Source organism: Rhinolophus sinicus, chromosome 17 (genome assembly GCF_057876585.1).
Source record: "Rhinolophus sinicus isolate RSI-liver-muscle chromosome 17, RSI-T2T, whole genome shotgun sequence".
In the NCBI taxonomy this organism is placed as follows: Eukaryota; Metazoa; Chordata; class Mammalia; order Chiroptera; family Rhinolophidae; genus Rhinolophus; species Rhinolophus sinicus.
The window spans coordinates 145,325,476-145,347,961 of NC_142517.1; the positions used below are offsets into that span (position 1 = coordinate 145,325,476).

At 37.5% G+C, this 22,486-nt stretch overlaps 1 protein-coding gene across 12 annotated transcripts in view; it reads left to right on the top strand.

Annotated features, from left to right (window-relative positions):
* Window positions 1-22,486, top strand: part of FMNL2 (formin like 2) — a 281,040-nt gene that overhangs the window by 151,992 nt on the left and 106,562 nt on the right. For all 12 annotated transcript variants that reach the window (XM_074336414.2, XM_074336391.2, XM_074336408.2 and 9 more), the window contains exon 2: window positions 10,862-10,945. In XM_074336414.2, coding sequence (XP_074192515.1) covers window positions 10,862-10,945 — 84 coding nt within the window. The remainder of the gene's footprint in view (window positions 1-10,861; window positions 10,946-22,486) is intronic.

A 22,486-nucleotide genomic window follows, 5' to 3' on the forward strand; every position in this document is an offset into this window, starting at 1 on the left:
TCGTGTTGTGGGCTTCACTGGCTACGATGAATGATATTAATACCCTTAATGATTAAATAAAAATAACAGTGACAATGAAAGATGACTGACTGATGATTCGCTTTGGGGAATTATTTGGCTGGCTGCCTTAGTCCTGTGCTGGGCAAGAGGCTGAATATATTTTAGCAGCATCCTCTAGGCTAGGAAGATATTAAAATGTAGGATGTCAGGTAGTTGCTTAGAACTAGAATGTAGGTCATAGAAGGGAATGACTTTGACGTTAGTTGAACGGCGGCGTGGGTCAGGTGTTGCGTTTGGAACCACCCTCCTGCTGCCCTCAGACGCTGCGATTTTAAAGTGAACTTATAGGGGAATTGGTACATTATTCAGTGTCAAGTGACTCAGCCTGATGTTCTAGTAATGGTATGAGGAAAACATGGCAATGTGGGAAGGATTAACAGAGGAGAAACTCGTTACCTAGTGTGATTTGAGTCTCTCAAAGGCTTGTTTCTCCTGGACATTTCCTTGGCTGGTGACTTCCCACTGCCTGTCAAGTAAGTTTAAAATTCCGTGGTCAGTGTCCAAGGTCCTGCCTTTCTAACTGGGTCTCATACTACCCACACCTGACCCTCAGGTTTATTCTGTGTAGCTCCCCGTCCTCTGCCCTCTTCTATATTCATACCTCTGTTTCCACTTTCTCTTCATCTAAAATAATGAGAATAATAAGACCTAACATATTGAGTGCTTTCCATATACCTGCTTTGTGCTAGCTACATGTGTTACCAAATTTAATTTTTCTCAAGCTCTATGAGGCAGGTAGTATCATTACCATCATCATCCTTCTCATCACTATCATCTCCACTTTACAGGTGAGGAAACTGAGATTTAAGTAATTTACCCAAGTTTGCACTATTAATGAGTGGTGGAGTTAGGATGGCAACCAAGGTGGCCCATCTCCAGAGCTCAAATATTAAAAATCATATTATGTCATTAAATGCTATTCTTTACTGCCCTCTCCACACGTTCAAGCCTAGCCCATAGCATGTCCTGCTTTCCATAAAGAAAAGTAATGGCTGTTTCTCTGAGGCTTGGTAGGTTATGTAACAGGTTTTGTTTTGTATTGGTGAACTTACCTTCTGTCCTTCTGCTTCATTGAAGCCTGCGTTTTCCTCGTGTTTGTATTTCCACCTTCATTTGTGTGTTTTTTTAATTGGCGTTTATTAAGTATTTAGTGAATTGAGAGAGTACCTGACTATCTATAGACTTGCCTCGGTAACTTTTTTTGAGGGGTGTGGTGGTGGTTCTATTTCATATTTTTAAGGATACTCAAGACTACTGTTAAAATGCCATTATTCTGTCTGAAAATATCAATAGCTTAAATACTACTGTGCATTTTCACTTCACCTTCCATGCTGATGAGTGTGTCTCTGGTTATTCAGGTAGAATTGTTGGATTGCTTCACTTAAACAGGTCATATTTTAGAAACACTAGAGCTTAAGTATCATGGAAAGAGCGTGGTCATATAGACCTACCTCTCCTTTGAGGCCTGCCTTTGCCACCTTTCTCATGTGTGGAAGAGTCACTTAACCTCCCTGTCCTTCTGTTTCTTTCCTTGTTAAATGGAGAAGATAATACCTACTTGTCAAGATTATAAAGCAGAATAACTTGGATAATGTGTGCAGAGAGCCGAAGTGCCTGAGACACATCAGACCATCAATACATGGCACATCTTGTTGTGTTTGACCCTTAGCTTTGATTCTGACCTTCAATGTGGAATTGCATTTACTGGCTCTTTCAAGTCTGGACTGTTTGTTCATTTTAGTTTGCTTTTTGATTCAAGTTGTGTGGCAGAAGATCGCCATTAATAAGTGCTTGAGCAGAGTTGGAACCCAGCTGATGCAACTCCAGAGCCCAATGAGTGAATCCCATGCTGCCTCCTCAGACCTTACTTCTACTGCGTTACCCAAGCATCCAGTTGCAACCCATCACATCTCCTTGCTTTCTGTGAAACATCATGGCTCCAGGGAGGGAGAAACGAGGAGTTGTTGTTTGGGTGGAATTTCAGTTTCCCAAGATGAAAGAGTTCTAGAGATATGTCATACAACACTGTGAATATAGTTAACACTACTAAACTGTACACTTAAACATGATTAAAAGGGCACATTTTATATATAATTTTTACTACAAATTAAAAAAAGTAAAAGCTCTTTTATCATTTAAGAACTCTAAAACATTGTCTAAGTAAGTTATTTCTCCTGTGACATACTTTTCCCTGCTTCCATAAGCAACTCGGCTTGTGGAGTCCATGTCTATGAGATGGTTATGTAATAGAAGAGTTTCTGTTGTTGAATCTGGTGACTTAATACTTAGAAGTTTTAATTTAGAGATTACGAGAGCAGAGGTGCTGTATTACATAAGGTGTGTTTGGGTACGATTCACCTTCACTGCTGTGTGTCTGCGTATGATTGTGGGTTTCTCAACATGAGCCTTGAGGATAATAGGGGGAAAGAAGGACATTTTGCAAGTTTTCTTTGTTCCCACTGACTTGGGACAAGAGCTGATATCATAAAACTACATTCCTAGGACATGGGTTTATTTGTTTCTGAATGATTTAGGTACCTTCCTTGTGCTCTGTATTGTATATGATAATTAATCTGTAATTATAGCTTCAGATATCTAGACTATCACAGACTATTTTTTAACCATAATTAATTTCTCCGTGAAGTACCCAGAAACTTGGTATTTCATTGTTATTTACCTTCTAGTTTCAAATGGTTCTGAGATGGAAAGTACATTTAAAAAACAATCTAAAATAGTACAGTTAAGAATAAAACCAGAATATAAACCATAAATGTAACGAACACTTGGGGTAGATTAATTGTTATTGTTGATACCGATCTGAATTTCCTGGCAACAAAAATAAAACAAGGTTCCGTTCCCATGGTTTACTCTATGTGTCAGAAGAATGCCCAAAACATCATTTTTCTTTTCAGGGAAGTATTGCTAGAATTGAACTTGAAGATTTTTTCCCCATGAATTCTTATTTGAGAATTAGTAATGAGTAATAGATACTATCATTGACTGAGGTTTTATAAGAAACGAAAAGTCTCTGCTGTATAGACTTTGTTAATATCTGAAGCATAAATGCTAAATCAGTGAACATATTTTCAGACAGCACAGTATGTCCAAGTTAGTTTGCTTTTCATTTATTCAGCAATCCACCTAGTGCCTATTGTTTGCCGTTTACTGTGCCAGACACTGCGGATTAACAAAGAAATTGTCCTTGAAGTACTTAGTCCAGTGGGAAATTTGGGTAGGGAAACAGATTATTAGGGTACCGTGTGCAAGGCGCTATCATGGAAATGTGTGTAGTTGGGGGAAGGTTCTAACGATCAATGATACCTGAGATGGTTCTTGCCAGGTTGAAAGGAAGTAAAGGGATACTTCTTATAGAAAGAATGCTCTTGAATGGTCTCATTTATTTTAGCTAGGGACTTGTACAATGTAGACATAGATAATTAACATCCACTAAACTTTTCCACTCAAATAGCCTGTGTCTTCAGTGGACCTTTGGCATGTACTTGAGTGTAGCAACATCATGATTAAATCCTCTCCTATGCTTACAGTGCAGATATTCTAGCACATGGTCAAAGCTCAGTAAATACTGGATGGATTGATGGATAAAAGTAAGGAAAGGAGAGCCCTATGTCACAGATATCACATAGTGTGGAAGACGTAGAGTTGTCTCTGTTAAGAAAACTTGGAAGTTGATTTACATTTTCAGTCAAATAGAAGAGCAATCCGTTTTTCTACAGGCAGCAAAGAGACCTGGGGATAGAGGCAATGTTTTCCTCAGAAACATAGTTTGGAGTCTTGGGACTACCTGCACAAACATTTAGCTTGGACTCTAGAGTCCTGCCCTGTGCAGCACAAAAGCAGTGAGTTCACTCTAAAAAAGTTTAAGGGCAGTTATTACCCGCTAATCACAACATCACTGAACTTGAGCCAGGCATCTGTGGAGTGTCTGATTTTAAATAGAACCGCTCCCTTGTGGTCCCTGTAGGATTAATAAGCTGTGCAGTGTATGCCTGAGTAGTTCAGAGGCTTGTCCCATGGAAGGGGTTATTCTAGATGAATGATTACCGAGTGCAGTAGCAGTGTACGGTTGTGAGCATCTTCTCCCAACAGTAACCAGTCATCAGGCCCCAAAAGACTTGCTAAGACTCTTCTCATTCAGAAAGCTACAGATCTTTCTTTTAACCTCCAGAATCGTGTATCTACCTGCTGCTTGACTTTTCTTGGATGTCTCATAGTGATCTCAGACCTAAACAGGCCATTTAGAAATCTTGCTCTTCACCACCTCCTCCAGACTGGTGCTTTTCTTTTGACGCTGCTCTCAATAAATGGACCACCATTCACCTAGTGACTCACGGTAGAAGCCAGGTATTAATTCTTGACTTCTTCCCTCAACCCTTAAGTCTAACTAGTCATTTTCACTTCCTATGTCTGATATCCACCTCTAATTTCATCAACTTTGTCCAAGTCATCATCATTCATTTGAACTACTGCCCTGCCCTCTTAACTGGCCTCCTTGCTTCCACTTTTGCTGTTTCTAATCAGTTGTCCACTTAGTACCTACAATAATCGTTGTAAAACATAATGTGATTATGCCATCTCATGCTTGCAAGCCTTCATTAGCGATTCGAAGAACACAGGATTTAATCAAAAAACTCAAGCATGATACCAGGTTTATCTGTTGGATCTGACAATTAATACAAATATACAGTTATCATCCACACAAAAGAATACTAGTAATAAATTCATGGATTCTATTTTTATGCTATAATAGTGTCTTCATTTGTTTTTTATTTTCATGAAATTTATTGGGGTGAGGTTGGTAAGTAAAATTATATGTGTTTCCAGTGTACATCTCTACAGTACATCGTCCTTATATTGCACTGCGTGATTGCCATCCAGAGTCAGTTCTCTTTTCCACCACCATGTATTTGACCTCCTTTACCTTCTTCTGTCACCTCTCTTCTCCCCTTACCCTCTGGTAACCACTAAACTGTTGTCTGTGTCTATGATTTTTTTGTTTGTTTTCAGTTTTGTATTTCACATATGAGTAAAGTCATACAGTTCTTGACTTTTTCCGTCTGACTTGTTTTGCTTAGCATGATAATCTCAAGATCTATCCATATTGTGGCAAATGGCCACACTAATATTATCTTATGGCCAACTAATATTACATTGTATGTATGTACCACATCTTTATCCAATCATCTGTTAAAGGACACTTTGGTTGTTTCCATGTCTTGGCCACCATGAATAATGCTGCAATGAACATAGGGGTATATATATATCTTTGTGGATAAATGTTTTCAGATTTTTTGGGTAGATACCTAAAAGAGGGCTTGCTGGGTCATATGATAATTCTATTCTTAATTTTTTGAGGAACCTCCATACTGTTTTCTATATAGGCTGTACCAATTCCCATTCCCACCAGCAGTGTATGAGGGTTCCTTTTGCTCCACAGTAACAATGTCTTGTTGATAATAGCTATTACAACAGCTGTGAGATGGTATCTCATTGTGATTTTTATATGCATTTCCCTAATAGTTAATGAAGTTGAGCATTTTTCCACATATCTGTTGGCCAGTTGTTTGTCTTCTTGGGATAGTTGTCTGTTCAGGTCCTCTTCCCATTTTTTAATTGGACTGTTTGTTTTGTTTTGTTGTTGTTGTTGATTTGTATGAGTTCTTTATATATTTTGGGTATTAGCACCTTATTGGAGGTATTATCAAGTATCTTCTCCCATTCGATTGGAGGTGTTGTTATCAATTATCTCTCTTTGTTTTTTTGATGGTTTCTTTTGCTGTGCAGAAGCCTTTTAGTTTGATATAACCCCATTCATTTATTTTTGCTTTTACTTCCCTTGCCTTTGAGGTCAAATTCATAAAATCCTCTTTGACCCCATGGTCCATAAGTTTAGTAGCTATGCTTTCCTCTGTGCAATTTATTGTTTTAAGTCTTAGGTTTAGGTCTTTGATCCATTTTGAGTTAATTTTGGTATCTGGTGACAGATAGCAGTCTAGCTTCATTTTTTACATGTGGCTTTCCGATTTTCCTAGTGCCATTTCTTGAAGAGGCTTTCTTTTCTTCATTGTATATTTTTGGTTCCTTTGTCGAAAATTATCTGCCCATACAAAATGAATACATTATCTGCCACAACAAAATGTGTACACATTTTAAGATAGGAAAAAACTATTAAAATTGTAATACTCAATAGATATCTATAACAAAAGATGAATACAAGTCACGTTTGATTTCTGCAATTATAAGAGGTGCTCAAAGTGGTTACCATCAGTGTAATTTTAGTAGTTTTTTCCTTTCTTAAAATGTATATACATTTTATATACCCTCTGTATATATGAGGGTTTATTTCTGAGTTCTCAATTCTATTCCATTGGTCTGTGAGTCTGTTTTTGTTCCACTACCATGCTGTTTTGATTATTGTTGGTTTGTAGTATAAATTGAAATCAGGGAGTGTGATGATACCTCCAGTCTTGTTCTTTTTTCTTAGGATTGCTTTGGCTATTCAGGGTCTTTTGTGATTCCATGCAAATCTGATAATTTTTGGTTCTATTTCTTGAAAAAATGCCATTGGGATTTTGATGGGGATTGCATTACATCTGTATATGGCCTTTTTAACTATGTTGAGTCTTCCAATCCATGAACATGGAATATCTTTCCATTTTTTTGTGTCTTCTTCAATTTCTTTTAACAATGTTTTATAATTTTCAGCATATAGGTCTTCACATCCTTTGTTAACTTTATTCCTAGGTATTTTATTATTTTTTTTGCAATTGCAAAAGGAATTGGGGTATTTTTATCTTTTCATTTCTTTTTCTGAAATTTTATTTTTAGTATATAGAAACATAATAGATTTTTGTACATTGATTTGTATCCTGCAACTTCATTGTATTTGTTTATCGCTAATAGTTTTTTGGTAGAGTCTCTAAGGTTTTCTATATAAAGAATCATGTCACCTGCAAAAAGTGACAATTTAACTTCATTCCCAATTTGGATGCCTTTTATTTCTTTCTCTTGCCTGATTGCTCTGGCTAGGACTTCCAATACTATGTTGAATAACAGTGGTAAGAGGGGGCGTCCCTGTCTTGTTCATGAGCTTAAAGGGAAGGCTTTCAGTTTTTCACCAGTAAATATGATATTAGCTGAGGGTTTGTTGTATGTGGCCTATAATATGTTGAGGTACTTTCCTTCTATACCTATGTTAAGTGTTTTAATTATAAATGGATGTTGTATCTTATCACATGCTTTTTCTGCGTCTATTGATATGATCATGTGATTTTTGTCTTCTGTTTTGTTTATGTGGTGTATCACATTGATCAATTTGCATATGTTGAACCATTCTTGTGCCCCTGAAATGAACTCCACTTGATCGTGATATGTAATCTTTTTAATATATTGTTGTATTCAATTTGCTAGTATTTTGTTGAGGATTTTTGCATCTGTATTCATCAGAGATGTTGGTCTGTAGTTTTCTTTTTTCTGTTATCCTTACCAGGTTTTGGTATCAGAGTAATGGTGGCCTCATAAAATGAGTTAGGTAGTATTGCCTCTTCTTTAATTTTTTGGAAGTGTTTGAGGAGGACAGGTATTAAATCATGGTTGAATGTTTGGTAGAATTCACTAGTGAAGCCATCTGGTCCTGGATTTTTATTTTTGGGCAGGTTTTGGATGATTGTTTCAATTTCTTTACTGTTGATCCGTCTATTTAGATTTTCCAGTTCTTTGTGATTCAGTCTAGGAAGGTTATATATTTGTAAGAACTTGTCTGGTTCTTTTAGGTTATTGCATTTGGTGGCATTAGTCCTTCATAGTATTCTTGTATGATCCTTTGTATTTTTATGGTATCGGTCATAACTTCTCCGCTTTCATTTTTTATTTTGTTTGTGTCTTTTCTCTTTTTCCCTTAATGGGTCTGGCCAGGGGTTGGTCAATTTTATTAATCTTTTCAAAGAAACAGTTCTTTGTTGCACTAATTTTTTTCTGTTGTCTGTTCTCTATTTCATTTAATTCTGCTCCAATTTTTATTATTTCCTTTCTTCTGCTGAATTTGGGTTTCATTTGTTGTTATTTTTCTAGTTCTTTAAGATATAATGTTAGGTTGCTGGGATATTTTGTACTTTAGATGAAATAAAAAGCATTTACCCTGACCTATATGGCTGGGCATGACAGAGCCTTGACTGACCTCTCCAACTTTATCTTTCCCTCATTCCCTCTCTTTTACTCCATCTCCAGTCACGCTCATTCTCTTTCAGCTGTTTTATGTGCCAACCGGTTTCTGCCTCAGCGTCTTTTCATCTGTTTCCTCTGCTCAAAATGCTGCCATCCACTCTTCACTGGGCTCACTCCTTCTCGTTTTTAGGAATCATCTTGTTACTTTTTCCTGAGATCGTCCTGATCATCCAATCTAAACTTGCCCTCTGATAATCTCTATCAAGATGTATCAGAGTTTAAGAAGATGAGTTTGTGTCACCTGTATGTTCCCCACCATAATATGATGCTCCATGAGGACCGTATCTCATTTGTTCTCCATTGTGCCATGTGACACAGTGCTCGTGCAAGGGTGGTGCTTCATAAACATTTGTTGAATGAAAGACTGTTTCGTTAAAATAAAAGTTAATTTAGAAAGGAGCATCTTTGCAGTAACAACAGAGGCTGCATCTCATTCCTCTTGCAGGGTTCGCACACTGCTTTCTGCATGAGTGTCTAGTAGAGTACTAACAGAAAGTCACTGATTTGCTATTTTTGCCTTGCCAAAAAAAAAAAAAAATGCTTGGTGGCATTTTTCAGTGTTTGTCCAACAGACTAAATTTAGGTCCTGTTTTTGCTTCTGTTGAATCTCTCCAACTTGAGCAAGTTCACCTAGTTCTGCCAGGTCTGTTTCCCCTTATATAAAATGGGGAAAATTATATATATCCCATGGGCTTGTTATGAAGGTTACTTGAGATTATGTATGCAAAGTACCTCATACAGTGCTTGGCACCTTGTAGTTCAGGCATTCTTTTCCTTATCCCCTTTATATCTCAAGAGATTAATAAGGACTCAGAGAAAACTCATTTAACTTACCTCATAAACTTATTGTTCTTATTTAATGCATAATCATACCCAGGGGCATTCGTATGAGGTCAGGATCAGTTTAAGAGGAAATAATCCATCTCTAGAGTGCAAATAAACAATGATGGACTGGTTATTTAATGGTCAATAACATTGGGCTCCCTCAGAAAAATGCATGTGGAATTCTCTTTTGCTTTATCCCAGGAGTTGTTTAACATTGTAAAATTAAAATAACAAATAAATTCAAATGGATATTTTACATTCTAGTTCAAGTAGATACTCTATGGAGATAGGCTGTATGAAAATACTTTTCCAATTTTAGGTATTTCTATGGAAAAGCCTTGACAGTACCATGGAAAACTCGAGTCCAAAGCTCTTCTAAGTATGTTGTCAGCTTTGGCGGTAATTAAAAAATTAAATATTCTGAAGACAGTTTATTAGATTCAAATGGGTTACATTTAAATTAGTAAGTGGTGTATATCTACCACCTACTTAGGCATTCTAATTTGGATGCTAGCTTGAGTTTAAGGGAAAATGCTTGAGTTATATTTATCAGTATTATCAAAGGTTAATTCTCTGTCTCTATTAACTCACCCACCCTTGCCTCTCTTAAATTTGTTTCATGAGATGACATGAGACAGTAACTGTGGCAAGGGAAATTGTTTCTCTATAAGCCAAGCTCCAGAGAGGTAGGGGCTTGAGCAATAAAAGTTCAAGAACTTTGCATTTGGAATACTGACCCAGGCAAGGAACTGTATTGTTTATTTCGTGATAGGTATGACTGACAATGCTGATACAGGGCATAGACAGGACAATTCATAGATATAAGACAGTAAGTGACTACTTAGTTATTTAGAGCACAGGAACTTTAGGGAGGCCATGGGAACAGATATGAATTCCTTCTGGGCTGTCTCACTCTGCCATGTTTTGTAACTAAAGATCTCACCTCAGACCCAAGCCAAGTATCTTGGGAATGTGTGTGATTGGTTATTTGGGACATTAGACTAATATGTGAATAAGCTGGGGGAAAATCCTTGGCAAACACTATAGAAGGTGTGCTGTATTGACAAAGGCGGGCGTTATATGAGTGCTGATGTGTAGACATCTCTTTAGCTCATGGTCAATTTCTCACTGCCAGCCCGATTTCATAAACCAATGTAGCTAAACTGAGAATTGTGGTTGTTTATGTTAACATATATCCTGCAGGAGTGCTGTCATCTAACAGAGGTGACAAAAACCAGTTGCATTGTTTTCATAAAAAAAAAATAAATTCTATTCTTTAACTTGTAATTGTCTATCAAAGTAGATGTCGACAGATCAACGGTTCTGGTCATTGACTTTTCTTTTTGTGTTTTCTGTTCTGTGTCTAGTGGGGCTGCAGTGCTTTAAAAAGAAATCAGGGCAATACCTTCTCAACAGTCTGACCTTTTGTTGAGTAGACTGGGAGCCCGCTAATAAATGAAGATATAATGCATTACCTTTGCTGAAATGTAAGTCTGTAGTTCAAAGCAGACCACCTTGATGTCCCAGCATAGGACTTCAGAGTCTCTCCCCTCCCATTAAACCGATTCGATGTTTAAATGACTTCTGCAGTATGTTTCTGTTTAATGAGATGCTGGGAATTGAAAAGAAGTCCTCAAAGAACCACAGTAGTATTCTTTGGTCTGCCTATGAGTTACCCATTAGCAGTCTATTATGGAATGGAATGTGACATCTCTCTTCTTTTTTTTTTTTCCAGAATGCTATGAACCTACCCCCTGACAAAGCCAGGTTACTGCGGCAGTATGACAATGAGAAAAAGTGGGAACTCATTTGTGATCAGGTAAGAAACAGTGATGCTTTTATCAAGAAACAATAAAGGAAGAGAACCAGACTTCCTTCCTAAATACTCATAGATTAGACTTTTTCCAGGAGGTGCATGGATTTCTATTTTGTGACATTGCCTTCCTGTTTCTTATGACCAAAGGACAAGTTAGAAAATGACTTCTTTTATTGTTGCATTATTTTGATTCTCTCCTTTACTTTAAAACATTTCCCCCCCCTTCTATTATTCCCTGTGCCCCTGCAGTTCAAGCCGTTGTTTCTCAGTCTAGTTGTGTAGGACCCAGCTCCCTGGCCCATGCTGGTGTTATGAGCCTCGCGCTCCCCTTGGCTGAGGCAGTCCGGAGAGCTGTTGTTCACAATCTTAGCTGTAGAGGGCGCAGCTCACTGGACTATGTGGGAATTGAACCGGCGACCTCGGTGTTAGGAGCAGGGCATTCCAACCACCTGAGCCATTGGGCTGGCCTGATTTTAAAACATTTTGTAGTCACATTTTCTGGGAAATTTGGTTAAGTGGGCAAACCAAATTCAGACGATCTGTTTTACTATTTACCTTACATAGTGGGTTGATTAATGCAGGTCCTCTAATTGATGTATATTCATGCAAGAAGGTGAATTGTTTATAAAGAAACATTGCTTAAACGGATAAAAAATTATTTCAGTTTTTAACAACTCTCCAGGTATTTCTATTTTATCATTAATACAAAATAACAAATTCAGACTCTTCAAAGGGATATAAAATAAAAAGTGGAGTTCTCCGTTTTATTTCTCTCTGCCCTCCAAATTCTAGGGACCCACTGGTAAGATTTTGAAGTATCCTTTCAGCTTTTTTATGTATTTGGTTTTTAAAAACAAAGAAAAATATATACGAACACACACGCACACACACTCTTCTGCATCTTGATATATTCATCAGTATCTATGTCTCTACCTCATTCTTTTAAGTAATATGTAGTATTCCATTGTCACTGGTAGTAATTTTTGTGTGTGTGGGGTACTTTATTCTGGGGCTAGGAAGAGACAAGTTGTTTTAAAACTTAGTGAAGTTACTGTGTACAGGTAAAGAGTAGGCTTTGTATATTATGTATTATTAGCTCTTTTATTTTGTGCCATGAACTTTAGGGTGATTGTGTCCCCCCCGACTCCCTGCCACCCTGAAAATTTTGCGAGAGTGTTGTAATTCCTTCTGGCACTGCTCGTTTTGGTTTTTTGTTCTCCATAGGTCGAGGCTCTATGTTTCCTAAGAAACAGATCCCACAATTCACGTAGAGCTTCTGAAGCACTCATTCTATGTTATTTCACCTTAGCCCGTAAACTAAAACAGTAATGAAATGGTGGTAAAATCCTCCTCTCTCTTCCATGCTATATTTGATCACCAAAAGTAGATAGACTCTGAAGAGGAAGCCTGCTTATATGATCGCACTGCAAAAGAATACTATTCTGCTGACACTTACAATCTCCTTTCTTGAGACTTAATTTTTAATGAGAATTATCTAATTCTCTATTATTGCAAGGAAAAATGATTTTATGGCAGCCAACAAAGATAATAGGGATAATTTATATAAAAAACAGGTAGTCACTCAAGTGAGGGAGGTCCCAGGAGGTGGAAAACGCTCCAGTAGGACAGGTTATGATAGAGTGCAGGTGAAGGGAGGCTGCCTCGGTGGCCATTGTGTTAGCTCTGCGAGGAAGGGCCCACCTGTCCTTCCGTCCTCAGACCTGCGGAAATATTCCCTGCCAAACCAATGTGCCCTGCTCCTTCTGGCTTTGTTGAATCATTAGTTTTTGTGTCTCCAATATGCCAGAAAGCGAAGGCTGCTGGTGATGGAAAATTTCTAACAACAGTACTTCTCTCTCAGACCAAAAGTAGCTTCATAGGGTTGATGGTGGAGTCTGGGGTCTCTTGAGGTTGGGAGAGGAGCAAATCAGTGATCTAATTATGTTTCTGATTTTCAAATCCCCAAAGTTCAGGTTATTATTGCTTGAAATGTTAATATGCCAGGACATGGGAAATTCAGCTGCTTCATCTGTTGCTTTCTGGCAGTCACTTCAACACATGCTGACAGCTCCGAATTGAAGTGGCTCCATCAGTTCTGGGGTATCACGGGTGATTTGTTAGTAATAATGAAATAATAATAGTTATTATTATTATTGTCAGTAGCTAGCATTTAGTAAGCAGATTTTCTTAATAAGAGCTTTGTGTTTAATCTTCAAAGCATAGCAGTAAGATACTTTTTAGTATCTCCTTTTGACATATGGGGAAAACTGAGACTTAGAGATTAAATCATTGCTGAAGATCAAATATAGCTGTTAAGTGGTAACGTGGCATAGGCGGTCAGATTCTAGAGAATATGCCCATTCTGGGGTTTGTACCCATAACCGTTCTTTCTGCACCCTTCCTCACCAACTACTCAAGTATGTGAATGATACACTAAGAATAAGTTTTTAAAAATACAGGTTATTTCTACTTCTCTGACATGCATTCTGGTATTATTTCCTGAGAGGGAGAGAAAGCCAGGGTTGTAACACAGGCACTGAGCCTCACTTCCCTGCATTACTACTGTGGTGAGCTACCATTTTTGGTCAACCATTAGTCATTGTGAGATTTCCGGTCAACAGAAAACTGAACTTGTTTTCATATACACGTAACTTATTGGTGTGTCACCCACATGAATAGCATTTCTCCTATGTATGTTTATCAGGGAAAAGATAAAATCTATAAATATAAAGCATTCATAATGTACTATTCATATGGCAAATATAATGTGTTGATGTTTATTTGACTGAATGTTTACCTTACCTGTTATCTACACAGACCATGTACCTAACCTCCATCTGTCTATGGTACCTCACTGATGGACACTCAAATTACATTTGCTTTTATGATTTCATTTATATGAAACATCCAGAGACAGAAGGTAGATTAATGGGTGCCGTAGACTGGGAGAGGGGATGAGGATGACTGATAATGGGAATTATATCTCAGTAAACAAGATATTAGCCTCTGCAACAAGCAGACATAGGAATAAAAGAGGGGAGGAGAACTTAAGAGAAATAAATGCTTGTGTGGATCTTCCTTAGATCCTAATCTGAACAAACTAACTATAATAACGACTTTCAGAAAATTGGGGCTATTTGATTTGTGATGCCAAAGAAATTATTAGGTAATTCCAAGAGATTATTGTTGACGTTGTTGGGTTTGGTTTTGGCACTGTGACTATATACCCTTTTTCTCTAAAGAAGGAAATGTGGAGGGTTAAAATAAGATGCTTTGTCCTGGTTCAGTTTAGGAAAATCACTTGAGATAAATACAGTTTATCAACTTTTTCATACTTTCATATGGTTGCGGTAGTCTGTCTTTGTACATGTAATATTTAAATATGTCTCCTCCACAACAAGTAAATTTCTTAAGGGCATGGGCCATGTGTCATTTGTGTTTGTATCTCCGACACCTTGCTTAGTGCCTGAAACAACATAGGTGCTTATTGAAAGTGTGTTGAATGAAAGAAAGAATAGCTAAATTATATTATATATTTGGGTGACAGTGGAGAAGGAAGAGAAGGCAGACGGGAGAAGGTAGGCAAAAGAGGCAGCAGGGAAGTAGAAGTTTCCTGTTTCTTCATCCTTTTCACTTTCCTCCACCTGTTGGTGTAATTGGCTTGTGATAAGTGAAACTAAACTTCACTTCTCAGTTCTGGAAACTCCTTTAAAGAGGGAAGGGTGCCTGATGTAGATGTAAAGGAGTCTGTATGGGCATTTGTGCAGTGAAGCTCCGTTTCACCTAACCTAGGTCAACTGAAAATCCAGCTCTTTGGCTAACTCTAAGGAGCAAAATAAAAATTTTTTAGAGATTAGATCCCAAAGAGTTTTCTGTAGCAAGAATATCCTGGCAATGTCCCTTAGTTCTTTTCTAGATTATTGCATAAATATAAAGAGGACCTGAGCTCTAGAGGGTCTAATAAATGAAAGTAACATGGGAGAACTGTTTAACTTTGTTCCCAATGGGGCTACAGAAACCACTGAAAGAGGCTTCCCTGCTGGATTTTGGGTGGTGTGAGGTGCGCCCCAGAGAGTTTATTTCTATGCTGTAGTAAGTGGGCTGAATTTGCATGAGGACATTAATTTGAGGACTCTGAGGATAGTGAGGGAAGTTTTATAGCAGCATGAGATGACAGTGTAAGAGGAAAAAACTGGAAGTGTTAAGTTCCTTTGACAATTGCAAATGAAAACCCATACAGGGCATAGCAGTGAGAATGCTGCTCTCTATACCTCTGCAGACAGAGAACACCCATTGCTCTCACTCCTGCCTCAATTTTTGATTCTCCCTAAACACAGACCCTTGGACTGCGTTGTTTGGCTTTGGGGTCTTGGCTATTTCACAGCAGTTTAAGGTAAAGGCTGCATGTAGGGAGCTTTAGAGATTTCAGATGGATTTAAGACGTTCCAATCATTGTATCAGATAGTGTCATTAGAGATTATTTTAAGCCTCTTTTTATTTTTCTAATTTGAAAAGTTAATGCACATTTTTGAAAATAAATAATTAACTACATTGGAGCATATGAAGTCAAGTGAAAGTTCTTTTGCCTTTCCTACCTGTTCACTCACCCCCTTATTTGATTGATGCTCAAACTGAGGTTTAAGAGCATGAATGACTTCTCCAGCCGTGACAAGACCACCCTGTCTAATTAAATGAGATGAGGACACCTATTTCCAAACTCTAGTCACGAGCTCTTTCACTTATCCCTGTTAAAAAGGGTCTTGGAAACAGTCCATTGAAACAAAAATTGTAGTAGGTAAGAGACTAGCTATCACTGAAGCTTCATCCTGTAGCTTCTCAGGTGTTATTGGTTGAGGGGAGGGAGCTATAGAATTTACAGGTGGTGGGGGATTGGTTCATAACTGTGCCTCTGCTGAATGATTAAGTCATAAATTCAGGACATTTTAGGTGACTAATGCCGATGGGTATAGATTGCATGAATGTATAATCCAGTCCTGGGTTTAGAAAGCTTCCCTGTGGCTTTGCCAGTACTGATGGCATGATTTATTTTGGTGAGTGGTTTGGCATGGATCGACCTTGCCCCCTAATGGCTGACCATTGTTTTGCATTGTAACCATAATGAGAGATGGGGTCTTCCCCTTCCTTGATTTGTGTGGTATGATATGGGAGAAGGAGATTAAAAACAAAACAAAAAAGGTGAGTGTGAAGAGGTGGCAGGAAGTCATACCCACTTAGACTCAGCTTCCTGTGTTAAGCACTTCACGGAGCTTGAATTTCACCCCTCAAGGCTTGGCACGTGTCCCGATCAGGAAAGCAGAAGGCCCCTCCTGCCACGTGGCTAGAGCTGAGTCAGGCAGTGGCACTAAGACGCTCCACTCCACTGAGATGCTTCATTGTCTAGTACAGTGAGAGGTGCTCGCTTATCTTTTTCAACACAGCTGACCCATACCATTTGAATGTATTTACTCATTAAGAATAGAATTGTTTTTCAAAGCATTCACTTATATTTCCTAATACTGTTTCAAAAGACAAGAAAGTTACTTAATGGATAACTTGTGTGAATAGCTAAGCCAATTTGCCACTGGAATAAAATTTCCTGAAAAACTAAAGAGCAAACATTGCTTTTTTTTTTTTTTTTTTTTTTTAAATGTTCATATTTTTCTGAGCTAGTACAGCTCTTCTCTGCCAGGTCAGCAAATATTACTGGGTACTGATATATTATTTCCGGGGACCATCAGATTCTAGGTAATGAGGGCTTGTCCCTGGAGCACCAGGAGTAATAGATGAGTAGTGACATGGCAAAGGCTGGGGGGCAGGCTAGAGCCTTCAGTGTTGATGGCTGTATGCTAGTTATTTGAACAAACATAGACAGTGGGGAAGAAGTTGTGAAAAAGGTAGGGATGCACCCATAGCCTTCCCTTGCCCACCCCCCTCTCCCCTGGCTCCCAGACTCCAGACTTAATCTGCCTTCCTGGGCCCCTGTCTTCAAGTTCCAGGCTTTGATTCTACATTTAGCCACAGTCACTTCATTCTGGTTTCACCAGCTGTTGGGTTACCAGACAGCCATCTCGCCTTTCCCCTCCCTCTTATTCAGTCCTCTGGCTAGCTGATATTTTTACTATATTTAATATTGTTTGATGTTGAATTATTTAAATTTTTTACTGTATTTCCATAATTCTGTGGTATGTTGAAATGCTGTCTGTTTTTAAATCGTTACAAGGTTATTGAGATCTGTTTAATTCTGTGGAAATTCTGTCTTTCAAACCCTTAGTGTTTTTCTCTTATCATTTTTATACTTGGTGTTCCCCTTCTATGTAATCCTGATTTTTTTTTTCTTAGCATGCATCACCAACAGTCTTACTCCATTGGCTAGACCTGCAGAGAAGGATGAGAAATGTAAGCTAGTTGAATATGCACAAAGAGAAGAACATGTTTAGTAAAAGCTAGTCTCTGCCATGGTGACCAATTTTGATATTCTGATAGTTTCATTTGTTTCAGGTTGTGTTCAGTGTATTACGACTTGTTTTTATTTAGGTGTTCACAAATGTATTCATTGAATAAGCATTTAGTTGTTTAGATGAGGGAAAGCAAAGAGTGAAATGAGAAGGTATGGATCTGAGTGTTCCCAGAACAGGTTCCCACTTTGAGGTGGGAAAAGACTAAATGGTCACTAGTACTAATTTGTTTGTCCTGAGTTCCAGGTGTGCCAGGCGTGAACTGGCTACGGGGCATGTCTTTTTGCCTAACTGAAAAACAAACAAACAAGCAAACCATTTTGTCTCTGGGTTATCTTCTGCTTGAGATTTTAAAGAGACTGTCTTCCTTTCCTTGGTCTCCAAATCTTTTCAACAGCAACAGCTAGTTGCTGTTGAAAAGAAGGCAAGTTTCTTTCCGTTTCCCCGAAAGCAAAGTCTCCCTTTCATTAAGACTCACTCTGGGTCTCTGACTCCTTGATTCTGAAACACTGGAGAAGCAGTGATTCGGGCCCTGTGTGTTGGGCTTCCTCGTGTTTAGTGTCTCTGCAGTGCTGGAAAATTGATTCTGAACCTAGAAGCTGGTTTCCTTCCTTCTTCTTCCAGAAGATCCCTTTGTCATACCGTTTGTATAGTAGGGAGAAAAGATGATGGTCTATTCCACAGGGATTGAGAGGGAGGTAGAAAAAGGCAGAGAGGTGGGGGGATGGTTATTCCTTTTAATACTAATCCTTTTGGCAACTTTATACCAACCGCTGTCAGAAGTGCCTTCAGAGCAAGAAGCCCAGGGCTCAGTCTGATTTGAAGCTTACAGGTCGTCTTCTGCCAAAATGAACATCACATTGCCTGTCTTCCTGCCTGGTGATACAAATGGGATTATAGGACCCCCTCGCCCCCCAAAAAAGACTAATTGCCTAATCTGGCTTAGACAACCCCCTTATGTTGTTTGAAGTAAACTTGATTGTATGAGCATCTTTTGTAAACTTTGGAATGCTATTACAGGAAGTGAAGACTCATACAGCCAAATTAATGCCTACAGGCTAGACTGAGGTTGTTGACCTTTGGCACTACCTTTTAGAAAAGAATTTAAGTGATTTATTAAGGGACATTAGCCAAGAACTTCTACTAAGCAATACAAATACCACTTTACATTGTTTTAATATTTGGACATTTAACTTAAAAATCTGTGTTGTGGAAGGCTGTTTTTTGTTCAACTTGCACAAAAAAGAAAAGCCAAACAACTTTCTGGAAGTTATCCAGCAAGTGGTTGAGCTGATAGTAAACAATTCTGAAAATTTCTGTCTTCTAAAAAGTACCATAATGGTTTGGAAAAGTGTTTTTTGAAAAAATTGCCAATCGATGACCTGGATCCCTATGAGATTGTGGCTTTTTCTCATCAATCTGGTTCATCAATGGAATGATTTTACTGAGTACACACTGTGAAGAGTGATAATGACCATCGTGCTTCGGAAAACAATGTTGAATCTTTTAAAAGTGGAGATGGAAAAAAGAATTAAGACATCATCTCAAAAGTAAATTCTGGAAAGACTGAATAAACAACAGAGAACTTTCAGCCCACATATTTCCTCCTACTTATCTGTAGCCTTCATTGCAGTTCTTGATGAACTTTCAAGTAAAAGTTCTAAAAGAAGTTATTTTAATTAGAATATTGATGTTGGGGGTGAAGGGATAGAGGATGAAAGTGAATTAGAACTATGATTCAGATTTTGTCAGAAATGCACAGCTGTATGTAGGGGCAGAAACCGTGTATAATCTGTGTTAACATGGTGGATACCAGCTGTGGACAGGACCACGGCTTACATCATATCTTCAGGTACTAGAAATCCCCTCATTGTGCAGATAAATGTTTGTTACCCTTAAGGCCACTGCTAGCGCTCTTCCCAAGAACTTTGACACAACCACTCACCTTTGATGTATGTGCTCGTATTTTCAGGTATAACTTCCTAAGTGCATGTCAAATCCTGTAAAATGCACACTGTAATAGATATTGTATTCTTTTTACATATCTCTGTTGCACCCAGTAGATGGCCCAGCAGTGACCAATTTCAAAGGAGCTGCTGCTTCTACCTCCCTTCTGAGCCCATCCTTGTCAGGTGTTGTTTGAGAACTTGATTTAGGGACTTAATTTTGACCATGAGGATTACAGATTGAAATTATTGTTGACTTAATCTTGTGATCTGAAGATGAAAAAGACCTGAGGCTGCTTAGATGGGGTGTGTGTGTGTTTATTATGTTAAATTTGAAATTATGGAAGATCTAAGGAGAAACCATAAACTATCCAATGGGAGCTGGGTTTAAGATTTAGGTTTTAAGGTTGTTAACACATGTTGCTTTTGTTTTTATGTTTATAAGGTAAATATTTATATATCTAGGAAACTGGGATGTATGTTGGATTGGGGGATTTTAGGCAGGATTGGGCGAATATGGTGGATTAAGCAAATCTCACAAATGACAGTGAAGATACAGTCATGATTTGAGGTATGGAGGTACATTTAGACCTTGATGTAAAAAACTGATACAACTCCCAGAATTTTGAATTCTTTAAATAGAGTTATAAAATATTTATCGTGTGAATATTTTGGAAATTGTACAACTAAGAGCTTTATAGGACCTCCTTGGAGTGCTTTATTTCTTGCAAAAGTATTAACTAACAAAGTTGACTATTTGGATTCTGGGTTTATTTTAATTTAGGGCAAGTGAAAACAAGAATATATCAAGAAAAACTTTTTAAAAAAAGAGCTGTGCTCAGTAAAAAAGTGAAATGAATCTAAAGGAATTGAGATACTATTTTTAAAATCATCTTTACAGAGGTATAGTTTACATACAATAAAATTCACCAACCGTAAATGTTTTCTAAAGTGGCTGCACCATTTTGCATCCCCACCAGCAATGTAACAGAGTCCCAGTTCCAAGTCCTTACCAACCCTTGGTTATTGTCAGTCTGTTTAATTCTAGACATTTTTATGGACATATAACGGTATCTTGTGATATTAATTTGCAATTCCTTAATGATATTGGCATCTTTTTATGTGCTTGTTGGCCATTTGTGTATCTTCTTTGTTGAAGGATGTGTTAAAATCTTTTGCCTTTTTCAAATATTAGGGTGGTTATTGTCTTATTGAACTATAAAAGTTTTTTAAAAATATATTCTGGATACAAGTCTTTATCAGACATATATTGTGCAAATATTTTCTCCTAGTTTGTGTTTTGTCTTTCAAAGAATGAAAGTTTTTTCTGATGAGGTAGAAATTGTCTTCTGTTTTTTAAGTGGGTCATGCATTCTTGTGGCCTAAGAAATCTTTGCCCAAGGTCAGGTCACAAAGATTATCTCCTATGTTTTCTTTTAGAAATTTTATGGTTTTGATTCTTATACATTATAAGTCTGTAGTCAATTTTGAATTAATTTTGAGGCATGGGGTGAAGTAAGGCTGGAGAGTCACTGTTTTATCCCCATGTGTATATCTAGCTGTTTTAGCCATTTGTTGAATACACTGTTCTTTTTTCATGAACTACTGTGGTATCTTTGAAAAACCAAAGGGCCTATTTTTATACTCTATTCTGTTCCACTGATTTTTATTTCTATCCTTTTGTCAATACAGCAGTGTTTTGATTATTGCATTGAAATCAGGTAGTGTAAATTCTTTGTTCTTTTGCAAAATTATTTTTTCTATTCTAATTTTGCATTTTTTATATAAATTTTAGAACCAGCTTGTCAATTTCTAAGGAAAAGCCTCCAGAATTTTGATTGAGGTTGCATTGACTCTATAGATTAATTTCAAGAGAACTGATATCTTAACAATATTTACTCTTCTGATCTATGAACATGGCATCTCTATTTATTTAGGTCTTTAATATCTCACAGGAATGTTTTGAAGTTTCCAGTGTATAGGTCTTGCACATACTTTGTTAAATTTATGCCTAAGTAGTTCATCATTTTTAGTGCTATTATAAATGATATGCTTTTTTTTTTTTAAATAAAAGTTTCCAGTGGTTTGTTCCTAGAGAAATATTGTTTTTGAACAACCTCCTACCACTTCATTGATTTCTTTATAGAGGTAGGTGGTTTATGCTATATCACTGCATTAGCAAAACCAAGTTCTACAATTAAATACTATCTGAATGGTTTCTGTACTGTAAATAACAGCCATGGATACATGTTGAAGTTTAATACTCTGAGCTTGGGCGGAGAGGGTGGGGCTTCTAATGTTTAAATCTATGCCTAAAGTAAATGAAAGCAAGTGGTAGGGTATGATGAAGATCTAATAACTTTCCCTCCTATTCTCAATCCTTATGTTCTCTTCATAAGGATGCTTTCTTCGCGTGTATTAGACACTTACTGCTTTTAGTGGAGGCACCTTTCTTTTCTACCTCTTCCCATCTTATCTACTTTGAAGGATCTCTGACATTAATTGTGCCTTTCACAAATATTACAGTTCATTCAGTTCAGCAAGCACCTATTGATTTCTGAAAATTGTGCTCAGGTATTTGTGTGTTGTTTGAATTGGGGCAAATGAAGTTTCAGAGAATCAAATTAGTATAATTGTAGTCAGAAAAGCAATCCTTAAAATAAGACACTGTCATTCATTCAAATTCTTGAGGAATTAAAAAATATTAGTGCTGTTATCTAAATCTTGAAATACCTAATGGTTTGTATAAGAAATCTAAGCTTATGCTGTCTTTTTCCCCACCCCTAATCAGGATCAGAAAAACTTGGCTATTTTTCTTTTCTTCCTCCATGTTTTATTTGTATGAAACTTAGCTCAGCAGACTTTTAAAGATATTCAGTATGTTAGTTTTGTTTTGAAGGCATCCTTAAGGTTTCTGGAATATGTAGTAAATGGGGGAGGAGGAGTTTCATATTCTCATTTTTCAGGTGAAGAAACAATGAGGCATGTTTATACCCCCTGAATTTTCACAGGAAGAGTACTCCCCAGGGATTTTGCAAAATTTTCATGAAAGCATAGACTGTAACTATAGTTTTATAATGTAAGTCTCTATCTATAAACATAACTGAAAATATTTTTTAAGTCTTTGCTTACCAAGGCTATGC